Here is a 19,121-nt window from a genome sequence, read left to right as displayed (position 1 = left end):
CTTCACACCTCCAGATTTTGTGACGCCCTGGAAATATTTCCAATGTTTGAATAAGTCGGTGTGTTCATCGTAATTTGCTGTAATTTTCCTGAAACGTTGCCTTTGGACAACCTGCTGAGAAAGTGCCTGAAATTGTTGGTTCCAGTTAAAAGGGGACATCTTACACTCTCAAGAAATCCAGCGGGGGAAAAAATCTAATCAATGATAGTAATTTTTTTTTTTTCTTTAAAGAAAAGGCTCCGTAATTTACCCAAAAAGCGAATGTTTATTTGAGGAGTAACAGTTGTCAGCTGCATATTAACACGGATTGAATTGGATGTACAGTTTGCCAATTAATGATGCAGAACGGATTTGATGACAACAAGAATCTAATGAAATGTCATTAAATCATTGTTTACCTTTTCAGTTAACTGTAATACAGTTGGTTTTTCTCCTCTGTGGTGAATTTAAAGATGCTATCTCTTCAAACAATATCTGATATTAATGCATTTGAAATAAAAAGAAAAACATTTTCTTTATTAGACAAATACGAATATCACATTCATAGTGAGCCTGAACTAAAATGTGAATATTTTCAGCTTTTTTTAAAAAAAAAAATCGTAAATAGTTTATTTTTGGCAGATGTGGGCTTCCATAGACCCAGCAAAGTGCTAGTGGTCTAAATACATGGTTTAACACAGGGCAATTGGTTTCTGGCTCTGATATAATCCACCTCAGTTCTCTGGTGATATGAAAGAACTCACTCAATGATGTTAGGTTAATAAAAGCTGCCAAGCTAAGTACGCGAAAACAGTTAGCCTGCTTAGCTACAAATATCTGTGGTTAGAAATTATTTTATTAGCATTTTGAACATTATGTCCCATTCATAAATTGACCAGTGTTGTTACCGCAACTTTAACCCAGCTTAGTATAAATAGCTAAAGAGGCCTGTTACCTAATTAAAGGTAGATTTTAGTTTTATCTGGTTTAGCTAACAAGCTAATGCTAATTGCTGCTAAAACAAAGATCTGTCATTTCTATATTTTTATCCAAAAAAAATCCATTGTTATTGAAATTATTTACAGTAGTTATTAAATGTGTGGGTCTTTTGTCTTTGTTTTTTTTTTTTTTTGCCAGTGTAGGCTAGGCTTGCGGTTCCTCCCATTTCAATTTCCGCGTTATGTTAAGCTAGGCTAAAAGGATCTATAGGGTACAGGGTTTTGTTTTGGGTTTTTTTTTTTTTTTTGGGGGGGGGGGGGTACCTGTTTTTAAAAGGCTTCAAATGTTTTATTCCTAATTAATAACAATGAAAATTAAACATAACCATGATGATGTTAGTATATCACAAAGATGGTCAAAGCTAAAAGGATGTAAAAAAACAAACAAACAAAAAAAAAACCCCAACATTACAGTGGCTGCTTATACCCTTTGTAATGTTAGCTATGTTGACTGGTAGCTGTTTTGATGACACGCTGATTAGCAGTTTCTCTGATTTCGTTTACCTTGATTTCAGTCTTTGTGCTAAACGAAACTAATTGCAGTTTGGATTTGGATTTTCTCAGACTGTAAATTTCTTAGCAACATATAAAAGCCATATTCCGCCACTGAAAATTTAAAAAAGGTCCCAGCGTTGATACAAAAATGCACTCAAGTTGTCTTCTATAGAAATACAAAAACATTTATTAAATGTCAGGGTTTTTTGGGGGGGAAGTTGGGGGGTTTTTTTGTTTTTGTTTTTTTAGGTGACCTTTCTTTTAAAAGAATGTCTGTAGCGAAATTAAAACTTTCCTTCAGGGAGATGCTCAGCTGGATTTTACTTCAAGTCTGAGAGTTTACTGTTTAGCTTAGCTTAGCATAAAGACTGTAAATGACTAGCTTAGCTCTGTCCAAAGTAAAACTACACCTGATGAGCACCTGTTTCTAATGACTGTAAATGAAAGACTGGAATTATTGCTTGTTTAATATCTCCCTTTCTGCAAATGCCGAACGCTTTTAAAAAACACTCAGCTGTTACACTAACACCAGGATCTACACCTTGTAGTCTCTATAGAAAAATGTGCACCTCCACATGTTGTTCATGCCCCATCAGCTTGAAGTGACTTTTTTATACCGTAGAAGTATTCACGCCGACACTAAGGGTCAGCTCTGCAAATCCGTCAACCCACAAAAAAGCAGAATCAGGTTTTTTTTGGGGTTTTTTTTTTAATTTAAAGGATTTAATGGATGTTTGAATTTTCAGGTTATATTTTCCTGTAAGTGGTCCTGAGCAGAGAGAGAACTGAAAAATTGCCAAATAAATACATTTTATTGATGGTGAAATGTGTTGACTTTTATTTTTGAACCTTCTGTTTGAATGTCCATAAAAAGTGTTCACTAATCAGCCACCTCATCCTTTTTTTATTTATATATCTGGATAAAGATGCAGTAAAAATTCAGAAATTGGCTTCATTTTATATGATGTATGGAGGTATATTCGTGCCACAATAGCTAAGCAAAGTTTACAACTAAGATGTATATTAATAATATTGACAAAGTGAAGTATTTGTAAATTAATAAATTCAGTCCTACATCCTTGTGAATTATTTGGGGTCTTTAATTTGAAAAGATTTGCATTTCTTTTCATCATCTGCACAAAGGAAATATTGTGACATCCAGGCTCTGTTATTACTAATATTAACAGCTCACATAAAAAAAAGTTTATTTCTGTAGTTAAGCAGCTCAGTCCTTGATGATCATAAAGACTTAAATATGTTAGACAAGTTTGTAAACTTCAATTTATGTAAATGTTTGAAGGAAACTGCAAATATCATTCAGTAAAGTCAGTCTCAGGTTCTGTAATAACGTTTTTATTTTAACCCTGTTGAACCACGCAAATTATTTCCTTTAATTTTTTGTTTGCTGTCGTAATTAGAGATGGACCGATCCGATATTACGTATCGGCATCGGTCCGATACTGACCTAAATTACTGGATCGGATATCGGAGAAAAATAAAAAATGTAATCCGATCCATTAAATATCACGAAAGCACCTCACAAAACTTGCAACACGCCGTAACTCACCTCAGAACGTTAGCACGTCGGAGCAGTATGCATCACGTGATAGAGCGGCTGTGGCATGCGGGACCTGTCGGCGGTCTGAATAGCATTTGGAGCTTCGCTAGCAACCCGGCATTTCATCTCCGACAAAGTTATCCCTGAGAGAAGTAAAGCAAGTGTGTAAGTCCATCTCTGAATGTTTGTAAAGCATTCCTGCGTTAAGCTTAACGAGCGATTGCCTCTCCGGCTGCTACTTCAATCATGAAACTGCTTAATGATCAGCTGATCGGCTTTTCTGTTGCGAGTCCGTGTCTCTTGTTTGCTTTTGGCCCACTTTGCACCAGAAAGAGGAAACCAGCGGCTGAACAACAGCAGCACGTTTAAGCTTGATCAGCTGTTGTTAGAATGTATTTAATATTACTTTCTACTCGAGGATCTTTAGCTGACGCTGGTAACTGTGCAGGGGCGGATCTAGAAAAGTTTAGCCAGGGGGGCCGATAGGGCATTAACAGGGAAAAGGGGGCACAAAGACATACTTTTCTTTCTTATTCTCATTTAAAATGTCTAGCTTTTAATTATTTAATATTTATCTGAATCTTACACCCAAAGTTTTAATCTGATGTAAAATGTATAGAAGTCCATTACTGCATATAGTAACTGTTAAGTCTAATATACCCTAGTAAGCTATAGTACTTTTTCCTTTGGGAAGGCACCATCTGTGAAGTCTGCAATTTTGTTGAAGAAAGATGTTGAATCTATTTAATATTTCTTGAAAAATAATTGATTTCTGTGCATTTTTTTTCACACTGCATCAAATTAAGGTTGATTACGTCGATTAAGCATCATGAGGTGGAGCGTGAGGGGTGGTTCCCTATTTTTTTTATTTTTGTTGTTGCTGGGAGTTGGAACCCTATTAGTTAGGTTGCTTAACATTTATGCTAAGTACTCTTTAAAATACCAGAATAGGGAGGATGGTGTAGGTTTAAGTTTATTAGATTGATCAGTATTGCTGAACTATGAAATATTTTTTTTTTTGCATACAGGTATAACAGAATAGCTTTAGTGTGGTTGTTTTAAACTTGAGTATGAACTTATACAAAATGCAGCAAGATATTTAAAAAAGTTTTGTTGATTAAAAAAACACTATATCGGATTCATATCGGTATCGGCAGATATCCAAATTTATGATATCGGTATCGGACATAAAAAAAGTGGTATCGTGCCATCTCTAGTCGTAATGTGAGATTAAATCTCTGAGCCTACATGTGGGATTAGGACAGTGACTTTGACTTTACCTCCTCTACAGAGATCATGTGACTGCTTTTATTTGGTTAACGTGTCCGGAAACGTTCCCAGAGGTGGATCCTGAGATGTAATGGAATAAAATATGAGAAATTCACGAATTCTTTCAATTTTGCTTCTTGAGAAGAAGCTAAACTCACAGCTCTGACTTTACGTCCTAAAACAGGAGAACATCATTCATCCACAGCACATCTGTTTTCATTTTATAAAATCTTTTTTTCTCACTGTGGACCAAACACTTCACAGGTGTTTGTATTCTCAGCAGCAGTGGAAAACAAAGACTGAACCCGTTCACTGCAAACTTGGTTCTTTATTGAAGTCGATCTTTTTTGGAAACTAAACAGAAATTAAACATGTTTACGTTTTCTCAGACAGTCTTCGTTATTACGCACATTTAAGGCATGAATTCGATTTTTATTGCAGTAGTGTGAGCACACTGAAATGAAAGCAGATTTCTGCATTTATCTCAAAGGATTCAGATCCAGCTTTTCTTCTGGGACTCACTTCATGCTGAGTGGAGAAAAATTTCAGCCGCAGCGGCTCGTTTTTTGATCTGCAAGAAGTGCAGCCGCTCATTTCTGAGGACGTGTCTCAGAGAGCTCATGAAGCAGAAACTGGAAACTACAGCGGCCACTTCAGTCCTGAGAGGTGACCTCTGACCTCCACTGCAGTGCGATCTGGTTTTCTTGGCAACCAAACAAAAACAGAATGTCTTTTTTTTTATTTTATTTTTTTTTTAAATCCTTCTTTAACGTAAATTCTCTCCAAACAGAAAAGTCGTGTTTATCATCTTTCGCCCATGAGTCATTTCTGTGGTTCAGCTTCATCCTTTGATGACAGCGATCGGCCTCAGTTTGATTGCCTTCTTGCTGATGCCAGCCTCGTGACACGTGTTCACCACGTCTGTCACGTTTTTGTATGATTCAGGAGCCTTAACAAAAAAAAAAAAAAAAAGTCAGACGCAAACAGAAAACAGCTTAAAGTGCATAAAAACCCACCCTGACTCCTCCCCCTCACCTCCTCCATCACCAGTTTGGGCGATGCCACCCGGATGGCAATGCCCATGTCGGCCAGTTTGTCCAGGACGTCCTGGAAGTCCAGGTTCCTGCGTGACTTTGCTCGAGAGAGCGCTCGGCCCTGAAACAGACAGGAAGTTGCTTAAAGACATGAAACGAACCAAGGTTGACCATGTGACAGCGCGAAGGGCGCTCAGACTCGTACCGCTCCATGGCAGGTGGTCCCAAACGTCTCCATCATGCCCTGCTCGGTCCCCGTCAGGACGTAGCTGCAGGTCCCCATCGTCCCACCGATGAGCACCGGCTGACCTGTGAGCTGGAAATGGCAGCGAGTTCAGGCAAGACTCACATCATGATGGCGAGTAAACAGACGAACATGACGTGCTCTTACCTGGTAGTCGACGGGGATGAGGGGGTGGTGAGGGGGGAAGGCTCGCGTGGATCCTTTGCGGTGAACGAGCAGCGTCCTCTGCTTCCCGTCCACAATGTGCTCCTCCACTTTGGCGATGTTGTGAGAGACGTCGTAGATGACGTGCATGTCAAGGTCATCCGGCGTCGTACCGAACACTTTGGAGAAGGCCTGAAAGACACGAAAACTGCTTTTACAGACTCCGCTCACCCAAACCCTCTCCCCATAACGATCATAGCAGAATCGGGACATTATTAGACTCTACAGCAATCCGATGCCGGAAGTTCAAATTACAGAATATCCTATAAATGAAATGAAAACAAAAGAAATACACAAAAATTATGAATTAAATAAAAGTTAAAAGATTAAAAAAATTAATAAAAAATGTAACGAAAATAAAAAACAAATGAACAGAAGCAGAAATTGAATTTTCTATCACATTAATGATTTTTACAGTTGTATTTTTATATTATTTGTGGTGCGTTTAAGTGCATTCGTCGAATCCCCGACTCGGAGTGGAACAGAGTGGGTTCATCCTCCTGATCATGGAACTCACTTCTTCATGAGAAGAGCTGCGCTTTAAGCACCATGTGAGGTCACTTCTCTTGTTAGGGCGGGTGCAGCGGTGCGTTTATGACCCGAGAGCGGCTCAGGTGAGCGTACCTGTCTGGTGAGGAAGGTCATGGAGGAGCGGTTGACCCAGGCGTAGTTTCCTGCGGCTGCCATGCCTTTCAGGTAATCCTGCCCCTCAGGAGAGTTGATTTGAGCGCAGGCCAGCTGTCGATCGTTCACCGTGATTTTGTCACGCTTCATCGCCTTCTCCATGGCAACCAGAGCATCTGTAAATATCACCAGGTGTTTTCGTTGATAATTTAAAAGGCAGAAGTGAAGGTTTGCAATATTCGGCGATCCATTTCGGCGGCACTCGTACCTGTGGCAACCTGATGCCCGAGGCCTCGGCTGCCGCTGTGGATCATCACACACACCTGGCCTTTGTGGTCAATGCCCATCTTCTTGGCGGCGTAGTCGTTGTAGATCTCATCCACCACCTGGATCTCAGCATAGTGGTTTCCTGCTCCCAAAGTGCCAAGCTGCAACACACACACACACACACACACACACACCTTTAGACACCAGCAGAGGGTTGCAGGTGTGAACACAGGTGTGAGCTGCAGGGCTACCTGCGGCAGGCCTCTCTTCTTGGCCTTGGAGGACACCTTGTTGGGGTCGGCCTGCAGCATGCGCCCGTACTCTTCGCAGTGCTCCTTATCCTCGGCCCAGGCGTAGCCCTCCCTTAGAGACCAGTCCATGCCCATTTCCAGCGCCTCCTCCAGGTCCCTGGTGACACATGCATTAGTCAGGTGACACACAGGTGAGGAGAGGCAGGTCTGTTCTGTTCTACTTACTTGGCGCCCATCGGGATGACGCCTTTGGAGCCGACTCCCACAGGGATGTGGTCGAACAGTGACTGAGCGAGCTGCTCCTTCACCGGCTGGACATCGCCCTCGTCCAGGTTTGTCCTCAGCAGGCGGACACCGCAGTTTATGTCGAAGCCCACGCCACCTGGAGGGCACATGGGAAGTACTGTTTTAACAGGGTGGGTCACAGAGTAAGTTTCATGACGGGTGACCACAGCAGGGAAATCCACAGGTTGGAAGATTTTTTTACTTCCTGCACATAGCTTCCCACCAAACTCCATTCATTTTTCATCAGGTTTTAGAGGACCCTGCTTATGTTTTATCATAGTACTTCCTACCTGGAGACACCACGGAATTGGGGTTGTCCATGTCAAAGGCTGCCATGTTCCCGATAGCAAATCCGTACCCAGAGTGGACATCTGGCAGGCCGATGGATTTCTGCCAACCAATCAGAGACACCCTGAGTACGAAGCAAAACATTTACTGTGGACACATACAGAACGGCAACACTCACGTTCACAATCCCCGGCAGCGCCGCCACATTCCCAATCTGTTTCATGGCTGGAAGGAACCCGCCCACACCTGAGGAGGAGGAACAGAGAGAAATGAGGAGGGTGGAGGTCAGGTAGAGGGGGCTCTCAGAGGGGTTCAAAGGTCACCAACCTCCTCCTCGGCAGGCATTACGAAGCTCCTCGAACATAAGCTTCTCCAGAGACTCGTTCACGTAGAAAACTCCTTCCACCTAAAGAGGAAAAGGAGGAGGAGTCAAGAGGTGACAGCAGAGGAAATAAAAGCTTTTAAGGAGCGTCCCTGCTTCGCTTTAATGATTATTCTGAATCTTTCTTCTGTGAGACAATGAAACCAACTGAAAATAAACTAAAATGGAGCAGAGTCACCTCCTCCCAGCGTCCACCCGCGGGTGGAGCAGAACAGATACACTTAAAACTTTCGTAAATCATTTTAAGCGTTTTTAAGTTTGTGCTGCTGTTCAGAATCATTTTTAGCCTCGTGCTTATTCGGCATTTCTCGGGGGTTCCGTCAGCTCCTGTGTTCTACTGTCTCTGATGTTCTCCTCTCATGCCGTGGACACCTGTGTTTAATCAAGTCACCTGCAGCTGTCAGCCCAGCCACGTTACCAGCTAGCTGTGAGCTGTTATCTGTTAGCTCGTACCTGCATGTTGGGGACGAAGCCCTTTTTGATTCTCCAGGAGGTGGAGGAGATTTTATCCAGAAACTGCAGCTCATCATTGTAACTGCGACTCATGACTCCACAAACGACCAAAAACGGCAAATCTCACTCTTTAACGCCGCGTTTCACTGGCTGTCTAATGTAAGATTAGAAAAAGAAGCCGAAGAAAAGAGTCTTCTTCGGCTTCTTTTTCTTCTACGCTCAACAGGCTGCACGCGCATTACTGCCACCTACTGTTCAGTGTTCCACGGTTATTCTCTATGCGGTATTATCCTCAGTAGAACAGCAGTGTGTGGACGTGCTCCAGGATCTCTCTGCTCCTCCTGCTCTGCGGGTTCAATTTCTGTGATGGAAACACTTCCTGCCCTCTGTGAGGAGTTCCTGCCCGTGACAGTGCTCCCACACTCACACGTGTCCTTGCTGTATTGTGAATCATAAACTAAACCCTTCCCTTTCAGTCATTTCCGACAACCTTTGCTGTCGTTCATCGATGATGTATTTATGATTTCTGGGTATTCTGGTGGCCCACGCTGCAAATAAGACACGGCCCTGTCCTCCTGAACTGTGTGTTCAGTCTGCTCTTTCCATCAGTCACTAATTTGTTTTTTCTTTTCTGATTTCTTTTTCTTGTCATGGCAATACTGTTGTGGAATAAAAGTGCTCCACATAGAGTCTTTGGCTGAATTACATCCAGCTTCTTGGCTTTTTAATCACTGAATTTTTGGAGATTCAAAGCGTCATTAAATAAATATTATATAATAAATACTGAGATGGTTACTATGGAGATAAATGACAGAGACAGACACTGCTGAGTGAGATCCACTGACTTATATTAGCAAAGAAAGAGAGAGCAGCACTGACCTGTGAATTCATTAAATGATCTCAAGATATAATAGACAGAAATAAGAAGCGGAAATTTTCAACTTAAACCATCATCTTGTTTTTCTTCTACTTTCAGCAGAAAATACAGTAAGGGTACATCTTTCACTATCTTACAATGCTGTGATTGCAGACATTTCCCAACTCTCTGTGAATGGTACTCATGGTCAATGAGTACCATTGATCAACGGGCTTTGATCAACGGGCTTCGATCAGTGGTTATGGATCAATGATAATGATAATTTGCATATTAATGATCAAGGAACTGACCTCACAGCCCACAGTTCATTCAGTGGGCTAGTTTCAGTTATCGTGCAAATGTACTGTTTATAATGCTGGGGAAACCCACAGTCAGCTGAGACTGAAGAAGTCACTTGAATGAGTGATGAAACGTTTCTCCCACTGACAAAGCTACGTCCAGATGAACAGAATCAACCTTTTGGGGAACATAAAATGCCGTTATTTAAACAGTATATAAAGATGATTAATTTTATCTCCCCTGCAGATTTATTCATACCAATCGAAATGTTCTGGAGAATACTCAGGATTTTATGCAGCCCGGTTGCCGTATTTGTAGTTTTACGAAAGTTTATTTTGGATAATGATTCAGGAAGTTTAGTGACAAGCCTTCAAAACAAAAGCAGAATCTACACAAAGCAACATAATGCATGCGTACATATAAATAAAAAATATAAATACATGCATCTAATTTAATAAAAGTTGTTATTTTGAAAAGTTGGGCCTTTTTACGGCATAATACATTTATTCTAACAGAATTATTACGATTTTTAAAAAAAAACAACTTTGGTTTATAAACTTTTGATTTGAGTGCCCTCGACGTGTTGTATTATGAAAATCCATCCCGGAAGCGGTGTGTGCGTGTTTTGGGGCGCTGCAGGTTTGTGTGTTTACAGAGAAGCACATGAAGAGTCGTGGATGTTTTCCCGGTAGTTCACGGTGTGAGTGTTCTTCTGTTTGACTTCCAGCTTTCAGGACTACAAACGCTCCTTAACCCGGTTAGTTAACACTAACCCGCGCTAAGCAGCAGCAGCGTCAGTGAAACGTTAGCTAACGATAAGACTGCGGAAACGAAAACGAAACGTTTGTTTTCACGCAGCTCTTTACATATTTTTCTACCTCACAGAGAACCAACGACGCTCTGAAATCAGCGCAAAATGAACGAAAATCCTCTAAATGTGACGTTTTAGCGGTAAAGCGGAGCTAAAGCTGCTAAGAAATTTCAAAACGTCATTAGTGACTCATCAAAAGTTAAATTTGGCAGATTTGTAATGAGGTTTCGTACTTAATGAGCTAAAGTTTACTGTGAGGTTTGGATTTGAATCAGAGTCACTTTGTGCACAGTAAAAATCACGTGATACTTTTTTAATATGTGCACAGATTAAATTAATGTTAGTTAAAGTTCATTAGATATTACGTCACTGTTCACTGATGATCTGATTTAGCAGCTGGAATCTTTTCACCAGACTCCATTCACTTTTTATCTGTTTTTAGTGAAATTTGACAACATATTTTTATGAGAAAGACAAATACAATAAGAAACGAAAAATAAGAACCTGATAACAAAAAATGAAATAGATTAATACATACTAAAGAAATGAATACAATTGCATACAAAAATAATAATTATTAGTAAAAATTAGAAATGAAACAATTAAACATTAATAGAAAGATGATTAAAATAAAGAAAAAATATAATAATAATAATAATGTCTGTGAAGGTTCTCAGAACTGAAGAAGCTTCTCGGATGAGAGGTGAAACCTCTTCAAGTAACTTAAAGAAGTCCAGACTCTTTTCTTTGCAAGCTCCTTTGAATAATAATAATAATAATAAAGGAATAAAACAAAGTTGCATATAAATAAAATATTAAATACAACATGGAAATAAAATTATATGAAAAATCAGACTGCGTGATATAAAATCCAAACATGTGAATACAGTTCTGTTAAGAGCATCATGGCCCTCTGCAGTCTGTGCATTACTTAGTGTGAGTCCTCTTCCTGTGTCTGTGTGTGAGCAGCATCATGAAGCTGCGAGTTCGAATCAACAGGCAGACCAGCCGGGTGGAGTTACTTGGAGAAGATCCCAGTTTGAAAGAGCTCAGAGATCACATCCAGGAGATGCTGTTGTCCTCACATGGACTCAGGTCGGTGCTGCACATGTCTAACTCTGTAATCTGAGTTGTGGTTTATAAAGTTTCAGTTATTTGACTCCCTACTTGCGCTTCAGTTCAGACACAGAGTTTGGTTTGTCTCTGAACGGCTCCAAGCTGCTCACGGACACTTCTCAGACTTTGGCATCCTGCGGCATCGTGTCCGGAGATTTGATCTGTGTCCATCTGCCTCAGTCTGAAGCCACAGCTGCCGCCGGTTCAACCAGCTCAGCCTCGTCTACAAGCTCCACCTACACGGCAGCCAAGAGCTCTGCAAACCAGAGGCAAAGCCAGCAGACCCCCATCATGGCCTCCACTCAGGTATGATGTTCACCTCCAGCAGGTTGTTCAGGTGGGCTGGATAGGTGTGTGAGACATATCGAGCCTGTTTCCAGTCCATGTGTGGGAGGTCAGTCTACACAGACTGTAGACTGCCTCGGCCAGAGATCAGAAACAGGCCCAGAAAGCATCCACATACTTCTGGCTTCAGTGCACAGTTTCTGTTTTACTTTCTCGTGTTTTTATGAGCTGAATTATAACATAAAATAATTCGCAAATACAGACACACCACAGAGCACACAGCAAGGGTTAAAGCTGGTTTAAAGGGCCACACCCCCCTCACAGCTTCTCTTCTGTGGATCCACACGAGGACACACTTAATTTCACATCATCCAACACTGATGACACTCTGACTCATCTCAGTTTGCATCAGCAGCATCAGACTGAAAGTGTTTAGGTGAACCAGCTGTGCCTCTGAAACCTGAGATGTTTTGTTTGGAGCTGGACGAATTCACAGGTTCAAAAGCTTTCTCACCTGATACTTACAAGCTTTCAGGGAACTTTGGATTAAAGAACAGTTAAAAGTCATGGGCGTGCCAGCCTTCATCGTGGAAGCACCGGCTCTCTCGCAGCAGTAGAAATCTTCACATCTGGAAAGCTGCAGGAGTCTAACGGAGCATTTTCAGACACATCCTCAGCTTCACATCACCAGACACATTTTTAAATAGCGAAGTCTCAGTCAGCCTGAGAAGCATTTATATATTTGGTGCTTGGGGCGCTTTTAAATCCTTACAGATGTGCGTCTCATGAACAGCTGGAGAGAAAAACAAAGTTCTGCAAAGGTTTAAAAGGATGAGCTTTACCCATTGCAGGAGATGGTCTCCAGTGTTACTGGTGCCAAAAAATAAAAACAAACTCACTGGAAGAGCATAGTGGGCGTTAAATCTGTGTAATGGTTTGATGGTATTTTAAAATTCCCTATCATTCTGAAAATGAAGACAAACACTGATTTATAATCGTACGGTGTTCCACAAGGTTCCCATCCAGGCCCCTTGCTGTTTGTCTTTTACAGTTGTCACCACAAGTATTTGAAAACTGACAGAGCCTTGGTAGTTTAGCCTCGTGGGTCATCACAGAATATTTCATATCAAACAATAAGACTTTGAGCTTTAACTCGAGAAGACAACAAAGTGTTGCGTTGACTGTTCAGGAATTTCAGCCAATTAGAGTCCTGCATTTTCAAAGGCTGGTCAGCAGAGGCATCATTGTTCACATACTTATGGATCTGACTGTGTTTTGATGTTTGTGGTCAGCTGTAACATTAAAGGAGATCAGCCTTGACCTGTTTATGGCAGGTTGTTGTTTTTGATGTTGTTCATGTCTGTTTTATATTTTAAGTTATTATAACAAAGAAACAACAGCAGATTATTTTAGCCTGTGCCGCGTCACTCATCAGACCTGACGATGGGGCGTAGACGTGCCCAAGCTCACAGTTTTGTTGTTGGTAAACAGCCGAGCAGCAGCAGCAGTGTCAGTGGGGCTGCCGGTCCTGCAGTCCTTTCAGAGTCCCAGCCGTCCTGTGAGATGCTGGACTCTGAATCTTCAGCCTCCATCTGGGAGCCAATGCTGTGCAGTGAGGCCGAGGAGGGTCAGGCACCACTCTCTCTGGAGCTCCTGTACCACACGGCCCAGCCAACAAGTCCCAATGATGCCATCATGGTGGCCGGACATCTCCTGATGCTCGAGACTGGGTTCATTGCTCAGGTGAGGCGAGGGGGACAGGTTAATATCCTGCTGAGTAAACAGGTGAAGGCAGACGCTTTGAGTAAGTGTGTGCGCCTCCACAGGGCACCGAGCTGAAGCCCGGTGAGATGCCTGCTGGATGGAGGTGTGCAGGTGGAGTCTACAAGCTGCAGTACACTCATCCTCTGTGTGAGAGCAGCCTGGCCTCGGTGGTGGCTGTGTGCATGGGCCCAATGCTCGTCATGAACAGTGAGTCCTCTTTAAATGGGCTGAATTTATTTTTCTTTGACCTTTTAGTGTTCAACTCCCACTGTGTTTCTGACCTTTTTCTTCTTCATGCAGCGACTCTGAAGGTTACAGAAACGGTCGACACTGTCCGCAAACTATGTCTGAATGCATCCAGCTACGTGACCAATGAGTGGCCAGGTAAAGCTGTGATTGGTTGGCATAACGCCACCAGCACAGGAGCGTCTTTGATTAATTTTCTGTGTCTGATGTTGTTCAGGAGGAAGTGCTGCAGCAGCATTTAAAGACCTCAGCAAACTGTCCCGACTCTTCAAAGACCAGCTGGCGTACCCACTGATCGCCACCGCCAGAGAAGGTAACGCCCCCTCTCAGATGAGTCACAACATGTTGGTGCTGACATCATCCAGTTCATCAGCTTTAATCAGAGAAAACCTCAGAGAAGTTAAATTGCTGTGAACATTAGCCATGTTACAGCTTTTAGTGAGTTTAAGAAAGATTTTATTTAAATCGATGTTCAATTTCATTAAAATTAAAATGTAAAACTCAAAATCCCACTCATAAAAAACATACAGGGCAAAGAGAATTATATTAACCAATCAAAATCTTAATGAAAGTTATTTAAAGTTATACAAAATTAAAAGATTACTCCTTGAATTTGCAGCTTTATTATAAATTTTAAGACATTTTGACATGTAATTAAAGCGTCTCTTAAACTGTTCACTTGCATTATGTAAGGGGATTACATTATTAAATAACTTCACCATAAATTAGCAGTAAGTGCCTCTAAAAGTCAAATTTATTCTGTATTTTATCACCTAGGGCAGGGGTGTCAAACTCCAGACCTCGGGGGCCGGTGTCCTGCAGGTTTTAGATCTCACCCAGGGTCAACACACCTGAAACAAATGATTAGTTCATTACCAGGCCTCTGGAGAACTTCAAGACATGTTGAGGAGGTCATTTAGTGATTTACATCAGCTGTGTTGGATCAAGGACACATCTAAAACCTGCAGGACATCTGCCCTCGAGGCCTGGAGTTCGACACCTGTGACCTACGGTGTTCCCCAGGGTTCCAGTTTAGGTCCTCTGGTGTTTGACTTCTATGTGCTTCGAACTGAGAAGATTAGCAGCTTTAAAAGTTACATGTAGATGACACTCAATTTTACGTTTCTTATGATCAAAACATATTTTGATCGAAATCCCATTTTATCAACTACATCATCTTATTTAAATACCAAAGAACAAATAACTTTTATTTGTAGTAAAAAAGTGTTGGATAAAGAACTTATATGAGTGTCCATGAAAGGTTTCATCCCAACCTTTGAAGCCATGAGTTAAAAAAAAAAAAAAAAAAAAAAGGATTACAGATTATTTTGCCATCTTAAATTCGTTTTTTACTTTCAGACTTGAGTTCATACAGAGTTTCCTTTTCTAGTTTTTCTTTTCACACAAACTCATTTGTTTTGTAATAAACTATTTCATGTTAATATCCCGAAGAATTCTAGTAAAATCTGTCCCGAAACATTTGGGAAGCTGCTTTAGAGCTTGTTTGACTCATATGAGCTTGAGTCGCGTTTTCATTGATGATGTTTCTCTGTAAGCAGATGCTAACGTGCTAACATGCTAATGTCTGGTACTGACAGTCTGTGATGTGTTTCAGCGATGGCTCTCCCCGTGGCGTTCGGTCTGCCTGCTCTTCCTCCGGAGCTGCTCCTCCGAGTCCTCCGCCTGCTCGACGTTCGCTCTGTGGTCAGACTGTCGGCGGTAAGCCGGCACTTCAACGTCGCCACAGCAGACTCGTCGCTGTGGAGACACCTGTACCGCCGCGACTTCGCAGGTGGAAAAAGAGTCCCTAAAACTATTTCATTTATTTTTACAATTATTTCTGCAAATTTCTCTAACTATGGGTCAAATGTTCCACTGACACTGTTTAAATGTTCTTTTTCATGTGCTTTTTAGATGTTCTTGATTTTTTTTCTATTTTTCACCCTTAGAACACCCTTAACTTATTAAAACCTGTTATAATGTCTTAATTTACTTATTAATTAAATAATTTTCAGTGAAGTTTTAAACAGCTTACTCTACATTAAATATTAGAATCTGAATAAGATAATTTAAATGACAGCATTAAAAAAGAAAATAACATTTTAAAAATGTAAAAACAAATCAGTCATTATTTTCTCCACAAATAAGCAGAAATTGTGGGGGAAACACCTGAATGTCCACCGTGTTTAAGATAGTTTTTAGAAATAAATAAACTAAAAAGTATCAAAATATTTTCTAAATTTACACAGATTTGAAGTTGTGACATGAGTCAATTAAATTTATTGATTGATTCATTGTGATTGTCCAGTTTTTCAACAAAATCATTATAATTAAAGTGACTGATTGTGTTTGCCGTTTTTCAGATTCAGGCTCAGGCAGATCCAGAGACACAGACTGGAAAGAGGTGAGAAACACACTTCATCAAAGTAAATAACTAAAGAACTGTAAACTCTTAAAATCTCCTAATGTGTCGTTTTTAATATGAATATTTTAAGGTAATAATAAATTAGACTAATGTGGGGCAGATTGATGATAGCTCGCAGAATTTAAGCTTTAATGTGATTTGTTGTTGATTTTTTTTTTTTGGGATTTTTTGTGTAAATAATTTAATTTGATTTTATTTGTTTTCCAGCTCTACAAAAAGTCGTACAAGTTTCGCTCTGAACTTCGAAACGCTGCCCCGACCCGCCCCCCCCCCCTCCTGCCTTTCCATCCAGGAGACATCTTCCACCCCATCCCCTACCCTCACTTCCCCCCGGTGCCGGGCATCATCGGTGGAGAATACGATCAGCGACCAAACCTGCCCCACGGCCTACTCCCCCGCCCCCGCTACGACCCCATAGGCCCGCTCGCAGACCCGCACAGACGACCTCGCCACGACTTCCACAGAATCCGACCAACAGGAGGGCGACCTTCAGACATCCGACGAGGATTCATCTGATCACTCCGTCACTGATCACATATCAATGACACAACTTCCTGTTTGACTCCGGGTTGACAAAAATTCATTTTCACAATAAAATCAGAATTTAAAACATTCTGTCTGGGAATCATTTATAACCTCACAACTGAACAAAATCTTTAAATCCTTTTATTCCACAAAGACAAAAAAGTAAACATTTTAATTTAAAGTTATAATTTTATGTGACAGCCATTTATTTATGGGTTAAACATCAAACAGAAGAAGTTTGAAAAATGTCAATTAAAAAAATGCAATCTACAGGGTGGGCCATTTATATGGATACACCTTAATAACATGGGAATGGTTGGTGATATTAAAGTCCTGTTTGTGGCACATTAGTATATGTGAGGGGGCAAACTCCTCAAGATGGGTGGTGACCATGGTGGCCATTTAGAAGTCGGCCATCTTGGATACAACTTTTGTTTTTTCAATAGGAAGAGGGTCATGTGACACATCAAACTTATTGGTAATGTCACAAGAAAAACAATGGTGTGCTTGGTTTCAACGTAACTTTATTCTTTCATGAGTTATTTACAAGTTTCTGACCACTTACAAAATGTGTTCAATGTGCTGCCCATTGTGTTGGATTGTCAATGCAACCCTCCTCTCCCACTCTTCACACACTGATGGCAACACCGCAGGAGAAATGCCAGCACAGGCATCCAGTATCCGTAGTTTCAGGTGCTGCACATCTCGTATCTTCACACCATAGACAATTGCCTTCAGATGACCCCAAAGATAAAAGTCTAAGTGGGTCAGATCGGGAGACTTTGGGGGCCATTCAACTGGCCCACGACGACCAATCCACTTTCCAGGAAACTGTTCATCTAGGAATGCTCGGACCTGGCACCCATAATGTGGTGGTGCACCATCTTGCTGGAAAAACTCAGGGAACGTGCCAGCTTCAGTGCATAAAGAGGGAAACACATCATCATGTAGCAATTTCAAATATCCAGTGGCCTTGAGGTTTCCATTGATGAAGAATGGACCCACTATCGTTGTACCCCATATACCACACCAAACCATCACTTTTGTTGGTCCAACAGTCTTGGAGGGATCCATCCAATGTGGGTTACTGTCAGACCAATAGCAGTGGTTTTGTTTGTTAACTTCACCATTCACATAAAAGTTTGCCTCATCACTGAACAAAATCTTCTGCGTGAACTGAGGGTCCTGCTCCAATTTTTGTTTTGCCCATTCTGCAAATTCTGTGCGCCGATCTGGGTCATCCTCATTGAGATGCTGCAGTAGCTGGAGTTTGTAAGGGTGCCATTTGTGAGTAGCTAATATCCACCGAAGGGATGTTCGACTAATGCCACTCTGTGACATGCGGCGAGTGCTACGCTGTGGGCTCTTGCTGAATGAAGCTAGAACAGCCACTGATGTTTCTTCATTAGTGACAGTTTTCTTGCAAATCCAACACTGAACCAGTTTCACAAAACTTAGCAAGCAGTTTGCTAACTGTAGCATGGGCGATGGGTGGTCTCGTAGGGTGTCTTGCATTGACATCTGCTGCAATGACCCGGTTACTGCGTTCACCAGATATCAACACAATTTCGATCCGCTCCTCACGTGTTAACCTCTTCGACATGTCAATGGCTGTGAACAAAGAGAAACTTGGAAATAACTCATATATTCTTATAGTAGTATGTAAAATTATTGCTATAGGTTGTAGTATTATTATATCCTTATAGTTATTTTATATCCCTATATTTAAATAATGTTTTCATATCTGTAACACAAAATTATCAGTAGAAAACATGAGATTTTACTTTACAATGTTCTTTAAATCTTTATTTTTGTCTAAAAAGTTTATTCATAAACTTTATTATTAATTAAATGATTCATGTCAAAAATATATAATGATATTAAACGAGTAAGTACAAAAATGAAATATTAATTTCATTAGTTTCCAATATTTTTAACACGCTTATCCCTCTACTGCATAGCGTTGCCCTGAGGCAACAAACCACATTTTCATGCCTCACACTGGGCCTTCAAAAAAACATTTTTTTTTTTGTCAAATAATGCGACAACTTTCCAATAAAAGGATGAGTTGAAGGTGGTGTGACTTTCATTTTTTTTGGGGGGGGGGGGGCTGCATTACATGAGAGACATCTCCATTAGAAGGTAAGATAAAGATCACTATTTTACATCATTATAGTAATAATAATAATAATAATAATAATAATAATAGTAATAATAATAGTAATGGTTTGCATTTATATAGCGCTTTAGTGAAATAAATGTATATAAAAAACACTTGTATGTGCATGAATATGTTAAAAAGTATATTTGATTGTTTGTTCTACTTTTTAAAATTTATTTATACAGTAAAACTGTTAATTTTCATTCTTTGCCTCAAGGCAACACTGTGGAGTTAGCCTAATTTTTTTCAGGCAAAATAATGCATATGTGTGTAGAGATGTGTTTGTGTGAATTTATAGGAT

General features: G+C 40.7%; 2 protein-coding genes across 3 annotated transcripts; one reads left to right on the top strand and one right to left on the bottom strand.

Annotated features, from left to right (window-relative positions):
* Positions 1-4,607: 4,607 nt before the first annotated feature.
* rtcb (RNA 2',3'-cyclic phosphate and 5'-OH ligase) lies at positions 4,608-8,523 on the bottom strand. 2 transcript variants are annotated; one of them, XM_026146632.1, is made up of 12 exons: positions 8,332-8,523; positions 7,824-7,902; positions 7,675-7,742; positions 7,499-7,598; positions 7,149-7,305; positions 6,924-7,080; positions 6,674-6,833; positions 6,406-6,581; positions 5,725-5,913; positions 5,539-5,649; positions 5,335-5,454; positions 4,608-5,248 (listed from the first exon to the last, which is right to left on the bottom strand). In XM_026146632.1, exons 1-12 carry the CDS (start codon positions 8,422-8,424, stop codon positions 5,141-5,143), a joined length of 1,518 nt encoding a protein of 505 aa, XP_026002417.1. In that variant the 5' UTR covers positions 8,425-8,523; the 3' UTR covers positions 4,608-5,140. The 2 variants fall into 2 exon arrangements, with proteins under 2 accessions (XP_026002417.1, XP_026002416.1); XM_026146631.1 differs by lacking the exon at positions 8,332-8,523 and adding an exon at positions 8,057-8,297.
* Positions 8,524-10,071: 1,548 nt separating this feature from the next.
* fbxo7 (F-box protein 7) lies at positions 10,072-16,726 on the top strand. Its single transcript, XM_026146633.1, has 10 exons — positions 10,072-10,185; positions 11,268-11,393; positions 11,477-11,720; positions 13,191-13,442; positions 13,526-13,670; positions 13,764-13,847; positions 13,927-14,022; positions 15,325-15,501; positions 16,073-16,113; positions 16,342-16,726. The coding sequence occupies exons 1-10, from the start codon at positions 10,151-10,153 to the stop codon at positions 16,648-16,650; spliced, it is 1,509 nt and encodes a 502-aa protein (XP_026002418.1). The 5' UTR covers positions 10,072-10,150; the 3' UTR covers positions 16,651-16,726.
* Positions 16,727-19,121: the final 2,395 nt, after the last annotated feature.

The sequence above is a fragment of the Astatotilapia calliptera genome, chromosome 17 (genome assembly GCF_900246225.1).
Source record: "Astatotilapia calliptera chromosome 17, fAstCal1.2, whole genome shotgun sequence".
In the NCBI taxonomy this organism is placed as follows: domain Eukaryota; kingdom Metazoa; phylum Chordata; class Actinopteri; order Cichliformes; family Cichlidae; genus Astatotilapia; species Astatotilapia calliptera.
This window is presented reverse-complemented; position numbering and strand designations above follow the sequence as displayed.